General features: G+C 40.7%; 1 protein-coding gene across 4 annotated transcripts in view; it reads right to left on the bottom strand.

Moving 5' to 3' along the window:
- abr (ABR activator of RhoGEF and GTPase) overlaps positions 1-17,314 on the bottom strand; it is a 131,476-nt gene that overhangs the window by 32,989 nt on the left and 81,173 nt on the right. For all 4 annotated transcript variants that reach the window (XM_044370667.1, XM_044370668.1, XM_044370669.1 and 1 more), the window contains 6 exons: positions 16,118-16,237; positions 15,879-15,954; positions 15,619-15,723; positions 12,478-12,552; positions 4,206-4,303; positions 3,982-4,113 (listed from right to left, as the gene is read on the bottom strand). In XM_044370667.1, coding sequence (XP_044226602.1) covers positions 3,982-4,113; positions 4,206-4,303; positions 12,478-12,552; positions 15,619-15,723; positions 15,879-15,954; positions 16,118-16,237 — 606 coding nt within the window. The remainder of the gene's footprint in view (positions 1-3,981; positions 4,114-4,205; positions 4,304-12,477; positions 12,553-15,618; positions 15,724-15,878; positions 15,955-16,117; positions 16,238-17,314) is intronic.

The following is a 17,314-nucleotide window of genomic DNA, read 5'->3' on the forward strand; positions in this document are numbered from 1 at the left end:
TGAGCCCAGGGGAGGCTTGCGAGGGTTGGGTTACCAGATGAAAGCACTGCTGACGATGGGTGATATGATGCATTTCTGCTACACAAAACACAGAGGCTGATAACCTAAACAGTTACGCAACCGGCACTCTGAAGACAAGTATCGCAAGCTACAGCTGATACATAAGAGCCACTTGGGAGACCAGGAGACTGTTCAGGACTCAATGTCCTTAGTAGCAAGACTGAACACAATCTAAGCAACCAGAGATGGCAGTGACATATCTCTTAAGTGTTATCAGAAATCAACATGAGAGCCTGATCCAGTGGAGTCTGTAATTAAAAAACATGAGTCCATTTGTGTTGCCAGTTTGAGAGACAGGGTGAGTGTGACCCCGACATTGTTGCCATTTAAGGATGATTAGCAGCGTGACCTCAGAGATCAGAGGTTATCTGCTCAGGGGACATCACTGGGTGACGGGCTGGAAATAAATGGTGAGTGGTATTTCGCCTGTGGACAAGCGACTCAATCAAGCTGACATGAGAGCGCTGCTGTAGCACTTCTACTGTTGCCTCTCTCTCTCTCGTGCTTTTCCTTTACTGTGGGTGTGTGTGTGCACGTGCTCACTGGTGGACATAACAAACTCTGGAGAACTTTCCAACAAAATGTTTAAAGTTTGCGCAATATACTTCCTGCCAACAAAGGCATATCATTAACCGAAAAGACAGTATCAAAAATCCATCAGGTTTCCTTAGCCACAACCAAAATAAAATCTCTGGCCCAAATCATCATCTTCTGATGACAAAGGCGATCAACTTTCTCATCAGTGCAAAGTGAAATAACAGCAGAGTGTAAAAAAAGAAAACTTCCAGCTCAATATGCCCATCTACGGTCAGTCAGTATTCCACAAGCCTGTTAAATAAATCAGAGGGTCTCCAGGGAGGAAAGCAAAACACTGAAGGGTCCTTCTAAACTCAGCTTCACCAGGAAAGCAAACAGCTCGGGTCCAAGCGAAAGTCTCTTTAGGTATGCACTCTGGACTGTACGGTAGACTGATGTCCCCCAGGCCAATTTTTTGGTGAAAATGTACAGCACTTCAGTTCCTCAGCTGCCATATCATGACATGCCTCTGTAATGTGATGAAATATGTCTCTAAACTATACATGAACACTGTGGGGTCAGTTTATCTTGGAAAAATGACCTGTTCATGGATTGTACGTCCTTGCATTCAGAGCCTTAAAAAGGTAGAAGGGGCCGACAACTGAGATCAAAATCAGATTGAATATATATCACTCAAGGGTGACAATATCCAAAACATCAATGTATTTTCCAGTTTTACCACCACAACCCTGGACTGTCAGTGCCTTTGATATCAACGATACTGTGTTTTCACCTGATACACAAATTGATACAATCAGTAAAGAAAGTTTCTCCATCAACATCTGTCACTTGGCCTCCCACTCCGTAGTACACACACTCATACACCGTTCCCACCCTGTCAGACTCTGGGACAGAACATGCCATTCTCTTTCTCCATTTCTACCCTCCTCTCTATTTCTCCACTCTCTCAGCGAGCCAGCGGACTTGTGGTGTATTTGTTTTTTTGGCTGTTGTTGGCTGGAAGTAGATGTTCCCAGAGGCAGCAGCAGAGGCACCAGCAGCATTTGTCTCTCTGACTGGCTGCCACACCAGAGAGGGCAGATTTTACTGTCATATAAGATAAAATGTTGAGCCACCGATAAACCACTATACCTTATGTGCAGAGATGGAATGGTCCCCTTTAACTAAGAAAGGATAATTGAATAACATTATATTCATCTGTATGGTTCTGCTTGAAAATGTGGAGGTAAAATCAGTAATAAAATATATTCTTTGCAACTTTGTGAGTGTATAACTGTGAAGAAGTCCTTTTACTCTACATACTCAGATGTAGAAACAGATGCCTGCACACTTACATACATGCATGTGCACAATTCTTTTTCCAGTCCTCTCGTGAGTCTTCATTCAGGAGCCAACCTCATTAACCACATCACACAGGCAAGGCAAGGTAAGGTTGATTAACCCCATACATTATGTTTAAGTCTTTAAATACAGATAACTGGTCACAGACCAGGAACTGCCATGATGAAGATTTTAATTAATTTCTACCACACTAAACTTGACACAAAGATTGACTGGTAACACTCCATAGATTTCCATCATCCTCACAGATGTTTCTATTAATTATGTTAGAAACATCCAAGGTCATGATAAGAAAAAACAGCTGCCAAATTAAGATGGATGTGAATCTAACATGCAGTCTATCCCTGAAATGTTCAGGATCATTTCCTGCATGGGGTCATGTGTGAATGGGAGCAGGGATCGATATTCAGGGAAATCTGTACCACCGATTTCGCACCTCAAGACCTAGTAACATTTCAGGGAAAATGCCAGTACAGCTGTTGTGAATGAAAGCAGTAACATTGCAGGGAACAGCACGTAAAGGGTTACGTCTGTTTGAATTGACGTATTTGAATCCATGACTTGTTCACAGTTGCCTTGCCAAAGGGTTGATTTGATAACTAACAAGCAATTCAAGTTCTTTTGTTTGTACACAGGCCCCCTTTTTTTCCAAGAATGGCTGGAAACTGGACAGATTCAGAAATAAGGGAGCTTCTCTCAGTCCATGCAGAACGGTTGGCATCCATGAGTGTTGCATGACAGCCATCTGCTGGACTGTCCCTTGCCCCATCTATTCCGGCATTGCCATGGCATTTGTGAAAAGGCGCAAGACAGAAATGTTGCTGCTTGTGTTAATAGTAAAAATCACCAGCGGTGCCTGAAAGGTAATCCAAGTAATTTACCGGGAGCTCTGTGTGAAAGAGACTTGATGCAGTTCAGCAAGAGAAGTATGTCTGTGTGGTACACACTTGCTCTTCTTCCAATTCACTCTTCAGAGGGAATCAAATCTGACATTCAAGGACACAAATCATCAAACTGAATGAGAAAAACATGGAAAACAGTGGTGACAAACAAGAAATACTACAACAAATGTGTTGTGGGTGTTTTTTTTTTCCATTCAAAGACTGTTTGAAAGATATAAAACGGGAACTTAGGTCTGAGGAGAAACAACAAACCCACTCAAGAACATAAGGTTTATAAGATATTTTTGAGCTGCATCCTTTCCTTTAAAATGCAAGGTTATGTGAGTGAGTCATGTTTGTTCCACTTTCTCTCTGTTAGACAGGAGATTTGTATTCCCACTGCAACTTGTTACTGATATTGCTTTTACCTGCGACTACAAATTTGCTGCAGCAACAAACAAATCTTGAAATCTTAACTGATTTATATCTTCTGTTTAGTTTAAGAGAGATAAAAAATGTCAGAAGCAGGTTCATAAATAACCTGCCTTGCAAGTTTGCCTCTGGCACTGACAACACTTGAGAAAAACATGAGGACATTAATTGATGATAAGAGCAACTAAATCCCTCTGAGTTGGCCCAGATTCATGAGGTGAAACTCTATCCATTACAGGGCAGAGGAGACGGAAACTGCAGCAGCAGCAATTTGACTGAATTGCAGGGAAAATGACAGGAGTCAAGCTTCACTTGACCAAACACATTTTCCAAAGAAGTTCTGGAAAAACTGAAATATGACTTCTCCGTAGACTGCACTGCAAAACCAAAACACCGATGCTGTGAGTGGAGAACAGCCCAAGAAACCGCAGATTCCACTGTGTAGGCAGGGTGTAGTTAACAAGACTCTGAAAGGGACTTTTATAGGGACATTTCTCACAACAAGGCAGGGAAACCCCCCTTAAATAAACTCGCTTTCAGACTGTTAATCCAACCAGCGTCATTACAGGCTGCTACTACAAGACCACTCCATTGTGCACGGAGGCTAGACAGCTAATTAAAACGAGTCACATGTTGGGAAATCTCCCCAAGAGGACACAGACGTTTCTCTTTGTGTACAGTTTGTTTCTCTGATCATCCACGGATGGCTTGTTAGCTTCTCTCTTCTTACCTGAACCTGCCCTTTGCCCATGATCTTGTCCACAATCTCGTTGTCGTCCTTGTTGAGCATGCTCTTGTCATAACACTTCTCGTAGCACAGGATCCGCAGATACTGGGAGCCCTCCAACTCGATCTCAAACTCCTATTGGATGACACAGGAAAGGAGAATTAAAATATCTGACTCTGCATATGCCAAAATGGAGAAATATACCAGGAGATGTCTTAGTAACTGACCTCGTTCCACTGAGGCTCTGAGGTGTCTCTGAAGACTCTGGTCTTGGCCTTGCTGACAAAGTATCCAAATGAGTCCACTTCCAGGGTGCAGTATAGATCTAGTAGGAAACACAGAAGGTTGAAAGATCCATCAGTCACGCTGATAAAATTAACTTTTATATCATGTTTAAATCTTTTGAAAACATATACCTTGCAAAATTAGAAGTACGGCCATTAAAACAGACTTTTAGTGGGTAATGATTTCATTACATGGAAAATGATGTCTTTGCATTAAACGTCAACATAATTACAGGCCAAAGACATTTCTAATTAATGAGTGTCTCTACCCTAGAGTCATATTTGAATATTATGCAATATTCATGTATCTTATAAATTCAGCAACCAGAGAATCGCATTAAATTAAGTATTTTTTTGCTGCAAAATTTGCCAAAGCTTGATCAATATTTACAGTGTTAAAGGCAACGTTTCTCTGAGGTCACTTTTTTTAGCATGCATATCTCCACCAGTCAGCACAAATAAGTAAAATATAAATATAAAAAGATATGATTTGTTATTCAAGAGTCTCATCCACACTTGAATCCATTTTCAAGTGTTTGAAAGTACAAATCTTACAGAGAGTATTTATACTTTAACAGAAAGTGAGTGAGTATTTAATTCTGGTAGCGTATTTGTAACAAATGCGCATTTAAAAATGAAAAACACTATGCGCTGTCAAAGTGAAACAGCCCTTTAAAATGTCAATATGTTGTAGTCCGTTAGCTGACAGACATCAATCTCCTGCTTGTGTACACAATCAGGACCCCCCCCCCCCTCCATTTACATCCTCAAACCACGACCGTCGCTCCCCTGAGATCAGCTCACACTCAGCTCTTACACAGGAGCAATTAAGTCTGTTAATGTGTTTCTTCAAATGCTGTTGCAGCAGCGGTTCCTGCAGGCTGCGCTGCCAGCTGTCTGTAAAGTGTCTATGGTATGTCCTGTAGCCTGGACCTGGTCCCTCGGGTAAACCTCCATCTGACAGCATGATGGATGGATGTGTGGCTCGACCTTTCACCAGGAGGGTCGCCAGGATTGGACGAGGTAGCCAGAGACAGATGCAAGGGGGCTGGTTGAATCTCATATACATATATGACAGAGAACCTGTTTATACTGCAACATCAAAAACAAAAGCCCGATCTTTGTCTGATTAAAGCTACAGAGAGACACCAACCATACCAGCTGGGTGAGCTATGACTGACTGGAGCAAACATTCACATGTGCAGCCATGTAACAATCACTAACAGGACTTCACAGTATAATAGAATCTCAACGCATCTGGTTTCATCTGGTAAGATTAAAGAAAAAGTGGACGAGCTTCAAGCAAACACTCTCTACTTGCACAAATACAGGGAAGCTCGTGTTCTTGCATTTCTGAAACCTGGCTTAATGAGACCGTGCCGGACTCTGACGTTTGCCCAGACGGATTTACTATCACACGCATTGATCGATGCAGAGAGACTACAGGCAAGGAGCAAGGAGGGAGCATGTGTGTCATGAAACAGTGGTGAGGAAGAAGATCTGTACCCCTGATATCGAACTCTTATCAGTGTCCCTGCACCCCTCCTACCTTCCCCGTGAGTTACCACAAATATTTCTCACTATTACTTATATCCATACAAAAGCAAATACTGATAAAGAAAGAGATATTATTTTTAATATTACTAAATCTCACCAGATGCGCCCAAGTTCATAAATAATTTTAATAATTGCACCCTCATACACACATTGTCTACTTATTCTCAGTATGTCACATGCCCTACAAGAAAAAACAAAACCATTGATTTATGTTGTGACTCCATCCCTAAGGCGTATTCATGCATTGCCAAGGCCCCCCTGGGTGGCTCAGACCACAATAATGTCCTTCTTAGAACCACCTATAGACAGGTTCTGATGTGGGTGAAGCCTGCGGAAAAACAGGTCCAGGTGTGTGATGAGGACAGTGTTGAGACTCTGAAAGGGTGCTTTGAGTGCACATCACGGAACGTTTTTGAAGATTCTTCTGCCAATTTAGATGAGGTGACAGAGGTTATCGCAGGTTATATAGACTTCTGTGTGGGTGCGGTATTCAAACAAAGACAAGCAGAGTATACCCAAGCAACAAGCCGTGGGCGACTAAAGGGTTAAACAGGGTAATAAATGATGAAAAAGAGGGTTTTTGCTTCCAGGAGCCTGCAGGACAGGAAGGAGATAAAGAGGAAGGTAAACAAGGAGATCTACAAGGCCAAATGCCAGTACAGGGCCAAGGTATCCTGACTGAGAGCAACACTAGGGCTGCATGGGCTGGCAAATGCCCCCTTTAATGAAGGGAAAAAACTGGCCCCCCGTCCAGATGAGATGGAGCCAACAAACTGAATTAAGTTTACACCCACTTTGAGACAGGGGGCGGTGACAACATTCCTGCTTGGCAAGAGACGGACAATGCTGGGATAGAGAACACACACAACACACTCATCATCGAGGAGGAGATGGAGTGTTTGAGAGCACTAACACATGAAAGAACCCAGGGCCCAATAACATTGGTGGCAGGGTGTTGAAACACTACTCAGCCCGACTGAGTGGGATTTTCTGCTCCCTCTTTCAACACTCACTGGATACCCAGGTGGTCCCGTCACTGTGGAAAACATGTGTCGTGGTCCCCCTTCCCAGAGTTCCTCATCAATCCTCTCGTAATGACTACAGGCCCATTTCCTTCATCTAATTGGCTGGATGAAGTCAAACATGGTCCAGTTCTAAATGACTTGGTGTGAGGCCTCACATTTGAAACTGAACACATCCAAGACCAAAGAACTGATTTTAGATTTCAGACGTGATGCTCCACCACCCACTCTATCCAGGATCAGAGGAGAGGAGATTGTAGTGGTGATGGAGTATCTTGGTCTTATTATAGATCACAAACTCTACTGGGACCAATGTGTTGTTGCTATTTTTAAGAAGGGCCAACAGCGCATTTAAGTTCTTAGAAAACTCAACTTTTTAATGTTGATAACAAAATTCTCACTCTTTTTTACAAATGTTTTATTGAGAGTATCGTTTGTTATTGTATTGTATGCTGGTATGGACATTCAAAAATCACCCACAAGAACAAATTAGAAAAAAATGTGAAGACTTGTGGAAAAATCATGGGGGAGGGTTAGGGGGCTGGGGCTGACCTGTACCTCCTGTACCTGACCAGGCTGACTGAGAACGCAGCCAAGCTCTACATGGATACATCCATCCAGTTTCAGTTCCAGTCACTACCTACTGGTCAACGGTATAGATACCCCAAGATCAGAACCAACCAAGCAAAAAACTCATTTTTTCCCATGGGAATAACTCAATTAAATGAGATGTGGTAGCCATGGGGAGTCTGGGAAATACATGGACTAGGGGATGTGAAATACATGAATACATAGGGGATGTGCAGTATACTCACTGTCTATTTATTTTATTATATTTTAATTGTTGGTATACAGTTATTGACATGCACTTGCATGCTTGCCTGGACTGTGATGATATGTATGATGGCGGGTATAGATGATCTTATCTATTAACTATTATTGTTTTTGTGCTTTTTGTGCTTTTCATGTGTCTATATGTCCTGTGCTGTACCACAAATTGCCTCTCAGAGGACAGTTAAGTTTTGTAAGTTCATTCCTTCTTTGTTTGTTTTCTCAGCATCCTGAAAGGCTCTGGCATAATTACTCCCAATGAGGAGAAGATTAGCGGCGGTGGTATGAGGGAAATTCAGCAGAGGGGAATTCAGTGTGACCATCTGGGGGATATTTATAAAGTGAAGTCATAGCTGAGCAGTTATTGTACGCTTCCGCTACATACGGAAGCAAAACAGCTCATGGCCATCACCTCTGGTTTGACATTCGACATCCCCAAAAATACACAAACTACCTGTCAGAGTCTGGTTCAGTGAAGAGGTAGGATGAAACTTTTGAAGTAAAAAAACTGATCAAGCTTGTTTTTAGTTATAAACACAGTGAAAATTCAGTTTGACACTTTTTATAGCTACAAAAACAAGCTGTTTGTTGTGTTCAGTTCAGAAAAAATAAATTGTGAGGACATTTCTTTGAGACACTAATGTGATTTAAACTTTTCTTTTTCATCTAACCACACAGCAGAAGCGAGTGTATGGGCAGTTCCTACATGTCTCTGAAAGTTGGTTTCCTTTCAATGTGAAAGGGGTTGATGTGTGCAGAGCTAAAACTCAAACAAGACCCGAGAGAGCATATTTAGAGAGGTTTTTTTTTGTGTCCTTGCAGTGGATCCAGGAGAGCTTAGAGAAGTAGGACAAACTAAAAGAGGCCTGGAACTCCATGAGTGTTCATTTTCCTGGCAGGTCACCATCAGGCTCTGAGTATGAGGGGGATAAATTGGTCAGCATGGGGTCTCTGACCCCTAAATGCAGGGGTTAATGGATACCATCCTTTTCCATCTCAATTAACTGAGGGCTGCAGCCCGTATGTGTGTGTTCTATAGGAGGCTAATCTTTGCCCGAGGCAGTGTTGAATGCCGGGTCAAACTGTGGGTTCACAGAATTAGGAGACAAGTGATAACCAGTTAAACTAATCAATGTCTCCACAGCTTCTAGTCCCTGCCACCAGAACGACTATCTGTATGCTTTGCTTGAGGGCTTCAGGAGAAAATATTCTCTTAAGAGAACAAAATGAGGAGGGAACAGCATAATCGGATTGTTTTCATAGAATCCAGAAGGAGAAAACTAATAAAAGCGTGGCAAACAATGAATGGGAATGCATGCGGCCATGGCTGGATTCGATTACTCGCAGAAATCACAAGAGTCATGAGAACATGTGACCATTTAAAGCAGTGTCGTGCCTTAAATCTTTATGGGAACAGTGGCAAGTGATGAAAAGTTGATTGCAATTCAGGCATAAAAAAGCATTTCTTGTTGGAGTTCCAAGATGAAAGCTATTGTGTAACGTTCTCTTGTTCTGTAGCAACTGCAGTTATTCTATTATTAGTTAAGTATATCAAATATGAATTGAGTTTTGAATGTCGTTGGAAGCTGTTGGACAAGCTCATCTAACTTTCTCTCAGTTTGTGCAACTGATGTATTTGAAAATGACTTCGTCTTTGGATCTGTACAAACTGTTCCTTTGCAGCACGGACAACTACAGATTTACAGCATCATGTTGCAGCAGCTGTTGAATACATATAGTGGGAACAATGCAAAGTGTCACTCGCTGACATTCACACATACACGAAAATAAACCAAGAACAAAGTCCTAAGTTTCATACCTCTCTACTAGGTCATGTTTTCCACTGATTTTTTTGGATTGAAGTTTTTGGGAGATTCTCAACTCCCAGCTCCTTCCTCTGTGACCCAGTTTGACTACTTTGCCCTGGGCTGAATTAAAAGCACTTTCACACTAGGGGAGATCTATATGACATAAATAACACATCTCAAATAAGATTTTTTTAGTACAAGCTTATGTGATTTTTAAGTCCTAAAAAAGGAAAAAAAGAGGCTGATGATTCCACGTTTACTGAATAATGACTGCTATTTCCAGTCATTACACTTTTCCATTCTGATATGACAATAATTACCAAAAGAGAGCACACACACACACACACACACACACACACACACACACACACACACACACACACACACACACACACACACACACACACACACACACACACACACACACGCCAATTATCCACAAGAGCAGCAAACTGCTGTTAGATGCCAGCTCTCTAACAGTGAGAAATGTCTTAAGCAGGCAGCGTCCACAAAGCAACTAAAACCACAACAATCCTCTAACACACAGAGGCTGAACTACACAACAACATCTCTGCAAAACATCTACATAAAAATCAAATTGGATCCCAAAATTAACCTACATCTGAAAGAAACAGTGTCATTTTTGTCATTTGTGGTATTGGAGGGAATTATAAAGGCAGAGGACACAGTGTCACGAACATGATGTCTCACAGTGATCACTGGGCTGTTTTCAAAACATCTGTATATGAGAAATTCTGCCAGTGCTGGACAAGTTTCATAAGCAGGCCTCTATAGGGATATTAAAAACATATTACAGACATCCATCTATTTCTGAGGCGGGTAAAAGCACAAACTGTGGCACACCATCAGTCTTCAATGCCATTAAAAGTGAGATATTTGAATACTGGTGTTTGATACTGGTATTATGTGCATCAAGGCCATAACTGCATCAATTTGAATTTGAAAGAATTTATTATTACTTTAACCATGAAGATGTAAGCAGAGGGCTTGAATACATGTGAAAAGATGATACACTGATTGCATGATAACGTAATACTGTCGCACTAATGTCTTAATAAACAAAAACAGCTCCTTAAATAAAATGTTGCACTGATGAACAGCTGTGATGGTTAACTGCCAGTGCACGCCCACATATAAACTACACACACACACACATTGTATAAAAACAGTCACCCACACAACACTTTCCTAACCAGGATCACAGATGTTTTGTGGCAGTGTTGGTGAACTGTGGTTCACCACCAGTACAGCCAGTACTGTATGTGATTTTTTTATTATAGAGCAATGTTTTGGATACACCTGCATTAAAAACCTCAGTGATGTAAAATTAGAAAATAGAATTAATTATGGCAATTCAAGGTTTTATATACAATACTGTCTTTTTTTTTCCTTGGTGGGATTTAACAGAGTTGATTCTTAAGCTTTAGCTCCACATAAGGGCTGATAAATAAACTTATGGTCTTTTATTCAGATTGAATTTGATGCAGTATATTTTAAATTCTGATGGATATCCATGCTGTATGACTACCTCTGACTTGTCTCTTTTCACCAGGTAAACAGAATTATTATCCTCTTTTGCTGGATTCAGTGAAGAATTAGGTTTGTTTTTTTCCCCATATTTAACTCACCCAAGTGGGTCGTGTGAGCAAACTCAGAATTTACAAGAGAAAAAAAAGCATTTTAATATGTGCAAATGTGAATTCAATTTTAAGATTTTGAGAGCTGGTTAATGGCATTAATGTGCTTTCACTCTCCACTACATCCCTGACAATTACATTTTGTTCATTTCTGACCCATCTGGAGGGATATTTTATTATAATATGACAAATTATTACATCAACATAAAGTCATTTTATTAGAGCTTAAAGCCATTTAACGGAGTATGTGGCATTCATTGAGTTTAAGGATGAAACGCTCCTGTAATCGAATAAACATAAACTATCATCATCATCCTCCCCAGAGTGCCCCCTAACAACACTAACATCTCATCTACGCCACAGTACCTTCATGGTGTGCATGCCCCACCCTGGTTCTGTATGCTCCGCTGGACACATTGACATGAAAATGTATCAGTGAAACTACCCAACTTTCCTCCACCCATACACACCCACACACGCACACACACACACACACACACACACACACACACACACACACACACACACACACACACACACACACACTTTCTTCTCTTTTAAACCCCTCAGCTCTCTGCACTCCATTGAGGATCAAACAGGCTTTCAGAGGAGATAGCTTTCCAATCCATTACCCGGGAAATTCTAGCAGGCCAGCTTTCATATACTAAAGGCTGTCATGGTAACTGAGGAAATCATATTTCTCCCTTTTTTCTCTTATCCAGATATTTGATATTTGAACTGGTGCTTGTGTAACAGGGCACAAAGTGTACTGAAACACCAGCTGTCCACTACTGACACGTCTGAAACAGCCTCTGCACGGTCCTGCCAATATTACACTGGCTTGATACTGAACACGCACACAGAACTGTGTCTGTACAAAGGAACAGTTGTGTAAGGTAGGCGATATCAGAGTTTGTGAACAAAGACAACTGGTATTATGTTTGCCAGCAGCTCAGTTTGTAAATTATCATCCCCCTGCTGTGCATGATTTTAGACATTCTTTCCCTCTCCATTTAATGGAGTATTTTTGTCATTTTTGATTGCGAAACGAAAACAACCGCAGAAATTCCACAGTGGCTTCGACTTCTCTCCATCCCTCACTCTCTCCTATCCTCTATCTTTGTTCTTTTCATCCATCCATCCATCCATCTATCCATCTCTGGGCTCTCACATGATGGATATGCGTGTGCATACTGCAGTGATTGACTGGGTCATGTGTTTCTGCGTACGCCTGCTGGCAGACACGTACGTGCGCGGCAGCTATGTGCGAGTGGATGCTGAGCCAGAGTGTGAGTACAAGTGTGGTAAGAAAACAAAAAGCTGTTTCTGGCTGACTTACTGGCTGACTCCTTGAATCCTTTGGCAGAGTGGACGATCACATGCAGAAAGCCGTACAGGCCAGGAGTCTCCTCATCTGGAAAACAAGCACACAGCGCAGTCAGGGCCGTTTCTAGTGTAAATATGGTGACGTACTGTGTTTTAAAGTCTTTCAGAATGGAAACATAAGCAGTCGTTGCAAATTATGGCGCATAACCTACCTGAGGATGTTAATTCAATCACATTTCTATTGCAGCTCTCAAAATCCCCAAACAGTTTCAGACTAAATAAAAAATGCATATTTTATTCAGATGTAACATTATAAACTTCAAAAATATATAATCGTGTTCTAGTAATTCCCTCAAGATGTCTATTTGCGGTTTTAGCTTTTACTTTTAAACTCTGTGCAGCCTAATTTTCGCCTTGATGTCCAGAACCATTTAGATGTCTTTAAAATTGTTAATCAACATGAAATTGCTCAGTGGGAACAATGTGTGCTTTTCATTCCTCTCTGTCTGGGTGGTCCTAAACTCATTATTATCATCATCCATTATGATAGCTGCTCTCACCCCTACAGACACCCAGTTACCAATTTATGTTGGAGAAAAAAACATATTAAACTTCACATGACATTAGCTAAAACTTGAATATGACGCACAAGTTTTACTATTTGAAGATCTGAAAATTAACTGTTATCACAACCTTTTTTTTTTTTTTTTTTATCAGATCTGTATCAGACCTCACATCAACAAACGCACTCTTCTGCCATAACAACTGAGCTGGCCGCCGAGTAGAAGTTGGTGGGTGGATGTTTTTGGGTGGCCTGATGTACCCCCTGTCCAGCCGACAGACACATGAAGGGGATGCACTCTTGCTTTAGTAGAGGCCTGCGAAGCCCCGACTGTTTCCTGGTAAATAAACTACGATGGAGGGCTGCAGGACTGTTTGGAGCTCCATTGTAGATGGCTGAGAGGAGTGCAGTCAGCCCAGGGGTTAACTGTGAGTGAGTGTGTGTTATGTATAAGCAACAGGGGAGTTTCACAGGGAGAAGGTTCAAAGGTTCAGCTTCGAGGTGGCCTGCGCGCTGCTTTTAGAGCAAAACTGAGATTTGTTTCTCTCAATTATGAGCAAACTTGAACAATAAACTGAGGGAAACTAGAGAAAACCATTAACTAATATGTGATAATTGATAATGAGTCAATCAAAGGAGTCAAGTGAAAGTTTGAGTATTCCACTGTGGACTTAGAGAGGGTCTCTGCAACATCATCCATCCTCTTAATTATGAGAACATTCCTTTGCCAGCTGGTCCCCATTTCAACCTCCACTGTGCTCTGTGCACTGCATGTCATGGAGGTGTGTGTGTGTGTGTGTGTGTTTGCTTTATAATGAGGAGTGGGTCAAAAGTCTAAGACAAGACATGGGGCCTGAGCTCTGTTTTAACACACAGACATATCAACTGACGACTGACCTGAGGGTGTAATCAAACATAAACAATAAATGTGTAAGTAAAAACTTTGTAATGAAACTTAACAACGAGAACCTCCTGGTATCTGCTAAAGCAAGAGAAGTTCATGGAGAGAAGATATAAATCAATTCAACTCTGCATTTGAAAAAAATTCAAGGAAATCCAGATCAGATCATATTCAGAAGAAATCAATGAATTAAAAATAAATAAAAATCTTATATTGTTTTCACAACTAAAGACTCAAAATGCTCTGATTTAATTTTAAGGAGACACTGACATATTCATCATTCACATGAGACCTTCAGAAATGCATTTAAATATCCTCCCATCAGGACTTTCAAGCAAATTATCAATCTAAGGCTAAAGTCTGATCATCTTCTTCCAAATATCTCCTCACAGAGTCGTCTATGTCCTTTACAGGCTGAGAATTACAAATATGGAGCATGTACATTGTGTAACAGCAGTAGTCAAAAGTTTGGACACACTTTCTCATTCAAGTGAAGGGGATGGTGTGTCCAAACATTTGACTGGTAATGTATATACATGCATACATACATATACATGCTCAACATTTAAAACACCCGCAACAGGGCAAACTGTAAAGATATATTGGAATTGAGAAGGTCTCAATGAAAGAGGAAGACATGGACAATCTGTTGCTAAAAAGGTTCATTCATCCTTAAAGCTCTTGTGCACTACAGCATGAATACTGACTTTCATCTGAGACCATTCTATGACAGCTAATCCACTAAAGTTTAATACACCTTACAATTTCTTTTTTGTAACAATATTTGTAATATTTTTTCTATTTGCCTTCTGATCATCGAGTGTGTAAAATGCTTCTTTGATGTGCGGTGATGTAATAGGTGGGTGTGACCAACAGCTGACTGAATGAATGCTTGATTGAACGCAGCCTATATAAGCTTTGTACACACTGTCATCTCAGAAACCCTGATTAAGCCAGTTTGTGTGGTGAAACTGCAGAAGTGTTGTGTGTTTTACGTTCAGCAGGGACTTCTTGGTAGCCCTCAAAGTTTACCGGAATGCGAAATGAAAATAAAAACCAAGAATCCCTGTGATCACCACTTTAAAGGCATTGAATGTCAAAATAATGGTTCACTGACATAGTGAGTCCATTGTACATGAACATGGATCTATTTTCTGTATTATGCAAGATAGATAAAGACAGTGTGTTTCAGTGTGTTGAAAGCTCTCCATCAGCTCTGTGGTTATGTGTGTATGTGTGCGTTTGAAAGCAGAGACCCTCATGCCATTCAGGGAGATCAGAGCAGGTCGGCCAGATGGCTTTAATGTCACTACCAGCCTCTGAAAGCAGTGCGACATGGAGATCTGGAGCGAAAACAAACATATAGGAGCCGAGAGCTCGGCACAGGCCACCGCCGACTCACTGCGTGGCATTGACTGCTACGAGCTAGATGAGAAACATATTGTAACCTAGATTCTCTCCTGCAAGGCCCCCTCTCTCATTATGTGGCTTGTTTTTGTGCTGAGAATGTAATGGGCGCTTTTGTGTGAATTTAAACTCAAAGCAGAGAGGAGAGGAAGGAGCAATTGGAGACTGTGTGTGTGTTTGTGATTGGGGGGGGGGGGGGGGGGGGGGGGGGGGGAGAGAAAAAGAAACATACAAAATGTCCAAACAGAAGAGAATAAAAAAGATATTGTGTGAGTGTTTCTTACCGTCTTTGTTACTGGTGACAGGAATGTTGTGGACAGTTCGGAGTTTGAAACAGGAGCTGGTGAGGACCTGGAGCTCTACGGAGCTTAAAACACACGCCTGAAGGTCTGAAAAAAAAAACACAGCAACCACACAAATATGGTCAAACTTTCACTTTTCTGTGGCACAGTGTATAAAAAGTGGTTTTAACCAACTTAAAGATGAAGCACACAATGTTTTATAAGGACAATCAACAGGACAATCATAGTGAAGGCAGTGTTACCTTTCTTCTGAAGTTTCTGGATGCTTTCCCTCCACTCTGACCTCTCATAGTCAGAGGAAAGCAGGAACAGGTAGCTCTGAATACACACAGAAAAAAAAAAATTATACTATAAATCAGACACCTAAATCTGATCGAATTCTAAATCTAATCTAGTGCAAAAAATCTTTTGAAAGGTACGTGTCTCCCTCTAGTGGTGAGATTTGAGAGCTTTGCAGGGCATGATGGGACAGACTGATTACCTTTCCATGTTTGTTGTGAATGCGGAAAGGGATGGTGGGGGAGTGCAGGAGCAGCCAAGACTCTTGCTCATTCATCTTCTTCCTCAGACGGTCCACACGGCTCTGACCCTTTGGTGCTTTCTACACACACACACACACAAAAACAGACATACAGAATCTCATTTAGTGCTGAAATGAACCAATCAAAATGAATCAATAAAGTGATAGAAACATTTACCAAGTAAAATGCAAAACATTACTGTTTAATTTATTTTTTAATTTTTATTTTGTTTCTGTTTCATATCATTGTGAATAAAATGACTTTGGGTTGTCTGATTGTTGGTCCAAAAGCAATTGCAATGTGTCACTTTGGTCTGTAGTAAATCTAGAAAACAATTAATAGAAAAAATATTTAAAAAATAATAAGTAGGTACAGCCACAGTTTCACTTTGGCATAATCATAAAGAAAGAAGCAACACTTGCATTATAATTTGTTGAATAGCAAAGTTTCTCTTACAGCAAAATATTAGGCTATTTTTCAAAGTAGTAGGTTAATGTGATACCTGAAATTTCAAAATTCAAAGTTCAAAATTGGCCTCATGTATCTCCTGAAGTTTATTAACATCTGTATACTTGTTACTGTTCCTCCACTCTTACTCTCCTTTACATTAAAGGTACATCTATTGTAGCAGGATCGATTACCTTAAATTGTAAAAGGAGATTGAAATGTGATTGTAATGTGAATTGAATGTTTGTGCAGCCAGATGTGTGGTTTGTTGGATGCTGGTTGATAAAAGTTGAACTGAAACTAACCTTTAAGTTGTCTTTTAACATGACAGAGTCGTAATACATTAATAAACAGTACAGTATATTCTGACATAAAACTATGGTGTTGGTATTGATTTTGCATCTCGTTTACACACATATTTTGTAAGGACCGATTCAATTTTGAACAAAATATTTTAACAGCTGATTCAAAAGGATGTCTGCACAAATTACAAACAAACTCATTAATCACTGCTGTTGTGAAGTTCTTATCAGCATCGAATCAGCTTATCAAAATCTTTCCTATTTTCCAGGAAAGCCTGTGGATAAGCTCTGAAGCTGAAATGAGCGCAGTGCTGAGAGAGTATTTATATATAATTCAAGGATCTCAGCTCCTTGCCAGTAATGAAGGAAAACAAATACACACATCCTCCCAGCCCAGGACCAGGAAGC

This window comes from Thunnus albacares, chromosome 13 (assembly GCF_914725855.1).
Source record: "Thunnus albacares chromosome 13, fThuAlb1.1, whole genome shotgun sequence".
NCBI lineage: Eukaryota > Metazoa > Chordata > Actinopteri > Scombriformes > Scombridae > Thunnus > Thunnus albacares.